Source organism: Teleopsis dalmanni, chromosome 1 (genome assembly GCF_002237135.1).
Source record: "Teleopsis dalmanni isolate 2A chromosome 1, ASM223713v2, whole genome shotgun sequence".
Taxonomy (NCBI): Eukaryota; Metazoa; Arthropoda; class Insecta; order Diptera; family Diopsidae; genus Teleopsis; species Teleopsis dalmanni.
This window is the reverse complement of record NC_051846.1, coordinates 140946273-140952262: the sequence shown is the minus strand read 5'-3', so window position 1 is coordinate 140952262 and position 5990 is coordinate 140946273. Positions and strand designations below refer to the sequence as shown.

Sequence of the window (5990 nt, the reverse complement as noted above, 5' to 3'; positions counted from 1 at the left end):
GGTCGACAACAAAACTGACAGGTTTCCCAATCAAAATCAACATAAACTTCAATCAATCACTGATTATTTAATTGGAAATGCTTTTCATTCGTATATGAGACTACAGGATAGTTAAATTTGCAGATCGCCTATTTATACGGACTTAAATTTGGAATCTCAAACCGAGCTACGTTATTAAGGTAATCCGTAGCCATAAATTGTCTGTTATGCGACTCACTTCGGGAATATCACACTAGATCTCGTAAGTTGTACTATTCTATTGTCCCTGTTTATAATAACAAAACGTGATCAGTGCTTTTCTTTCATTTCGAGATACCATATATATGATTAAAGTTTAAATAAATTCCTAACTCAAATATTTAAAAGTTTTATACTTGCTAATAAATCTGTTAAATGTTGTTCTGCTCTGGCTTCTGCTTTTATTTTTAATTTCGAAATATAATTGATTAAACATATGAACGAAATTTTCATTTTCTTATACCATCAATTGTTAATCAAAATGTACTCAGGACATCACTTTTCAGCATCTCTTTTGGCAACCAGTAGACGAGATCTTGGCAAACGGCATGCACTCATGCTGTGCATACGATACTGCAAGTCGGGTTGTCTAATCTCTTCGTACAGCTTAGCTTTGGTTTCTTCCAAGGAAAGCACATAACCAGGTGCATCTTCGTTGTATGCTTCTCCTTCACCGCATTCGGCGCATTGTTGTGCCAACACAATGTCATCAATTTCGGTAGGTTTATCATCAAACTTCCAGACAGATTGGACCACATAATATCTTTCTTTTGTTTTCTTATCTTCACGTTCGGCAATGTATGAGTATGCGACGAGGTCGTAAATCTGTTTCTCGAATATTTTTAGAAAGCTGCGAATATTTTGAAGATTTACCTTGGTGTGATCGCCAAGTAACTCCTTAAGTGGCGAATCATTTGCGTTACACATTCTGAAGAGCGAATCGATTTCACCTGCTGCAGTATTGAGTAATTTGTCATTTTCACGGCGTTGTTGTCTTAGTCCTTCCAGTGATTCTTGTCTCGCCATCAGTTCATTTTCGAGATCTTCAATTGTCTCAAGTTGGTTCTGACTTTTGTCATAGTTTTTGCTCTTCAAGTTACCAATGCTGTCATATAGTCGATTAACAGAATTGTTGAGTGAAGTCATTCGGTAGTTCATTTCATTGGCATATTTAAAATAAGAATAATAAAGCCCCTCCTCGTGATGGTATTTGGTGATTAACTGGTCCACATTTGAGGTTTGAGTCAGTCTCATAGCTCTAGCCAGAATATCCTTGCATTCTGCAATTTCCTTTTGATGAAATGCACGGAATGCCGCCCGTCGTCGATATTCCTTTGGTTGAAGATCAGCCAAAATGCGCTCTTTAGCCTTACCTGTTAAGAACTGCATTTTAAAATCCTTGCCTTCTTTTATGCGTAACAGATTTTGCATTTCCACTTTACGTGCAGCAAAGTCCTTATCTCGTTGCATCACTAAACTGTCCATTTTATCGTAAATTGTCATACATTGAGTGAAGCTGTTGAGAGCATAATCAACCAGATCAATCAGGTACTTCTTATTACTATTTAGACGTTCCACTAATTTTGTGTATTGTTCGTTGAAGTAAGTTTTGTCACGGAGCAATCGGATTATCTCTCCCCTCAAACGTGCATTATCGGCCGCAACAGCACCTTCACGACGTATATTTGTATCAAGCTTATTTTCCAACGTCTCTTGAAGCTTCTTATATTTGGCGATTGTGACCTGAAACTGCTCATCGGGTACAATCTTTTTATTTAGTTCAAGCATTTCACCTTTAACGCGAGCAATTTCAGTTTCGAACTTATGTACTGTAGTATTAAGTTCCTTTACCTCCTTAGTCAACTCAACGTAGCAGAAAGCATGGCATTTCATCTCTGCCACCTTTTTCTCATCTTCCTTTTTATAAGCTTTGTTACTGGCAACCCATATTTGAGCACGTAATTCTTTTATTTGCGCACGCAACTTCTTCAGTTCAGCTTTGATCCTTTTCTCAAAAATAATCTGCTTTCGGGTGCGGGTTCTTATAGCAAGCGTCTTTATCAACGCATGCTGCAATTTGTTGTATTCCACCTCCTTAGCCTTCGCATATTCCAAAAAGGCTTTTTTATCAAAGCCCTCTTCGCTGATTCTGAACATCTTTAACTATTTGATGTGACTTAAGATCCAAAATATTATTTTTTCTAACAGTTTTCCGACTTGATACAACATCTACAATAAAAAATAAATAAATAAAATGAGGAATGGTTTAGTTTGCTACATAAAAGCACACGACAACTTTGTTAAGAATTTTTCATTCAAGATTTTAGTTGGAATTCGAAATTCCAAATCAAACTCGTATGATTTTCTTTTCAAATCTAATTAAAATGATTTTAATTTTAGCTTCAAAAATTTTGACAACAGTACGTTCACACTAACGCAAATAACTCGAGAAGTCTGCAGCAATATATATCATTCTGAACTCAGAACCAAACGAAAAAGCCCTTACGAGAGAATTCTAATCCAAGTTTCTCTATCAATGCTGGAGTTCTTTTACACCATCTTTCCACTTTGTAAGCATTGGTTCATAAAACAACCAATGGCGCAGAGTCCGGGTAACATTTATCAAACTGAAATTGTACTGCCTAGGTACTACGAGTATTTCCCAGAGAAAAATTACTGATAATGACGACATCAACTTGCCGAAAAATTAGCCGAAGACATCTGTTGATGAAGCTTTACAGTTTTTGGATAGATGCTTGCGTAAAGTGCCATGTTTCACTACCATACAACCGTACTGGTTTAACACAAGCGTTAAATATTGCAATTTTAGTGCTTTGATTTAGAGTGCGACATCTCCAGATCCGAGTAAGTTTGCTGAAGGATGCTCTTGCTTTGCGTATTCCGTTTTCAATGTTACTACCTAGGTATTCAAATTCAAAAACATCTTCGATCGGTATATCCTCAACATAAAGTGCAATTTGATTATCTGTTTTGATTCGCATACATTTCGTTTTCCTGATATTGTTTTCTGTACTTGCTAAGGCGTTAAGTTTAGTTTGCATGTCATTATAGATGCTAGCTAGCAGAACCATCATCATCTGCATATGCTAGCTCAGTAAGCTTTCCAGAGAGCCGTAAATGAATTCCGCTAGGATGTTGCTTTCCGAGTATATATTTACCTCAATGTTCACTTAGATCATATTATTTTCAAAAGAAGTGCTGTAGTAAAATTCTTGTTGCCGGTTGCCTTCATGAACAATACGATTACAATATACTTAATATACTACCAATCAGATCACCGCGCCTGTTGAAATCTGCAAACGAAAATGGCATTCGATTGGGTATATGCTCTGCAGGCGGAACGAAAACATCGCTAGTCAAAGACTTCGATGGAATCCTCAAGGTATAGGTCGACGTGTCGTGGTACACCAGCAAGAACATGGAAAAGATCAATACACTTAGAAATGGAAGCGGCAAATTACTCCTGAAATAACATCAGCCGTGAGTCGCGTAATAGAGTTCGCTAAAAGAGAATGGTCAAGGTCCTATGCTCTACTGCGAGATGAGGCTGACAGAAGAAGAAGCTGTATCTCTTTACTATATTTGTTAAATATTCATTACCTGCTTCCAAAAAAGTACCATGAGAGCACAAACAATACTGCTCCATGTTTGGTGGTTTGAAAAGCAATTAGTGGAACATTATTTTCGCATTCTGCTTCGACCTAATTTGGCTAATTAAGGTTCGAATTTGTCCAAATATTCAACTTTAATAAATCACAGTATCGCGTCCAAAAAAATCTTTTCAAAATATTATTCGCGCATACTTTTAGGAGCAGCCGATGATAATTTTTAGTACATATTTTTTGGTCATCACAAATTTATCTAAAACGCAAAACATATTTTTATTTTATTAAATTTTATTCAAACATTTATATTTTGTAGCAACAAAGAAATAAAATTTATGATTTTAATAAGATTTGTGCATTTTTTTTATTATTCAAAAAAGTTGCAAACAACATTTAGTCCATGAAACAACATTAACATGAATTTACTGCAGAAAACTGACATCTGATAATATCTGAGTTATCAGAACAATCGTAGGACATTTCATATGGAATGTGATCGCACTTAATCGGCTGGATAGGTGACGTTTTCAAATCCAAAGAATTCCTTAGGCACAGGTGATATATAGGGTTTCTTGATTTGCTCTCCAGCAATGTTGAATTGAATGAGTATTACCAGATAACTGCTTATACCACCGATTATCTGTAAAAAGCCTTTTACATTAACTGAGTTTTAATTAAAAAAAAAATACAAACTGCGTATAGAGTTCGCATATTCAGCGTAAAAAAACCACAGGCAGAAAAGTCGACTGCATGGTTCAAAAGCTTCAATGACAAATGATTAACCTTTAATAGATGTTTTTTAAAAGATGTTGAATTTTAGATCTGAATTTAAATATTACAAAGAAATCTGATATCTTACAATTTCATACATTTCGTTTTTGTCCACCACCACAGCACATCTGTGCAGGCATATGCCGGTGCGTTTGGACTCCAGAGATGTTTTCCAGCTTAGATACATAATAGACACACATTTTCCAGCAATATAAATCAAGTAAATCACTGTGATCACTGGATCTTTGGCAACCCGAAAGAAGGTTGGTATTAGCTGCAAAATTGTATGAGGAAAAATTCATATTTCAACACCACTTATGACAGTAGTGAGTATTTTATTAAATAGAATCTATAGAATCTATTTAATAAAGAGGCTTCTAACAGTAGTGAACTACAACAACAAAAATTTTTATTACCTTAATTAAATTTATATTTTATTAAATTTATAAATTTATTTTACTTTTATTTCAAATATTTTATTCTTATAAATGTATTAGTATTATAAACAAATATTGTAATATAATATAATATATATTATAATATATATTTGGTTGCATTTAAATATAACTTTCACAAATGAATATTAGTACAAAGGACAGTGATAAAATTTATAATATATACTAAGGCGGGGTGGATAACAGAACTCCTTTGCCAAAAAAAGTTGTGCTTTGTATTGCACACAGCAAGTAAAGACATCTGGCTCTGAAACCTAACTGACTTTGGCTCTTTGTACCACATCTGAATAATCGTATCAGCTTACGTGTTAGACAAAAACACTTGCATTGGTTCTTGTGTTATACAGTGAACTTACGTGGGCACATTGAAATCTAATAATAGGAGTGAGAACACATGAGTCAGTTTTAATGGTCAATGATGACGCCTACACATTATCAGGAAGCTTACCAACAAAAAAGTTTAACTTTCGGAATACAATGGATTACTTCAAGTCTAGCATCTTCTAAATCTCTCTGAAATCAATATAGACAAATTGCTCTACATCTACATACCTACTGAGCTAACGTTACACGACAATACATTTCAGAGGTACCAAATTCATGCAGCTAAATCTGGTAGTACAGCTAAAATCTTAAGCACCCTTTGCTCCTTGTGAAGGTAAAAGACTTAATGATGATTATGAAAAAGATATCTTTCTATTTAACCAACTCAGACAACCACTCTGTGAAATGCGTGTTAGCAGCCGAGAAGAGATGATAAAAAGTCAAAGACCAGATAACATTCAAGTCAATGGTCTATGCTCAACGAAATAACAGTATAGAAGCAGCTTGGAGTCATGTGACGCCAAACAAGGCTTAATAATTCTTTTTAACATGATATGTTACTAAGCCATTTCTAAATTTAAAAACTATTTACCTGGCTTTCGCTTGCACAGTAATAAAAATACAATAAAGCGGTTGATGTTGAGAAACCATAGGCCATAAGTATTAACATTGGATAGCACCATAGTTCACTTAACTCTTGAGCTAGACTGCAAATACCATCGTGAAGTTGACATAGCTTTGAAAATTTGATTTTCGTATGCTCAAAATCGTTCAATTCGTTAGCGAAATAGCTATG

At 34.9% G+C, this 5990-nt stretch overlaps 2 protein-coding genes across 2 annotated transcripts in view; both read right to left on the bottom strand.

Moving 5' to 3' along the window:
• Positions 1-394: 394 nt before the first annotated feature.
• LOC119669043 (outer dynein arm protein 1-like) lies at positions 395-2281 on the bottom strand. The gene has a single exon (XM_038078768.1). It carries the CDS (start codon positions 2173-2175, stop codon positions 514-516), a length of 1662 nt encoding a protein of 553 aa, XP_037934696.1. The 5' UTR covers positions 2176-2281; the 3' UTR covers positions 395-513.
• Positions 2282-4140: 1859 nt separating this feature from the next.
• The window catches only part of LOC119666343 (gustatory receptor for bitter taste 66a-like), a 2095-nt gene continuing 245 nt past the window's right edge, over positions 4141-5990 (bottom strand). Inside the window, exons 2-5 of the mRNA XM_038075625.1 lie at positions 5787-5985; positions 4504-4689; positions 4338-4427; positions 4141-4284 (exon numbers count right to left, since the gene is read on the bottom strand). Of these exons, the coding sequence (XP_037931553.1) occupies positions 4147-4284; positions 4338-4427; positions 4504-4689; positions 5787-5985 (613 nt within the window). The 3' untranslated portion in view covers positions 4141-4146. The remainder of the gene's footprint in view (positions 4285-4337; positions 4428-4503; positions 4690-5786; positions 5986-5990) is intronic.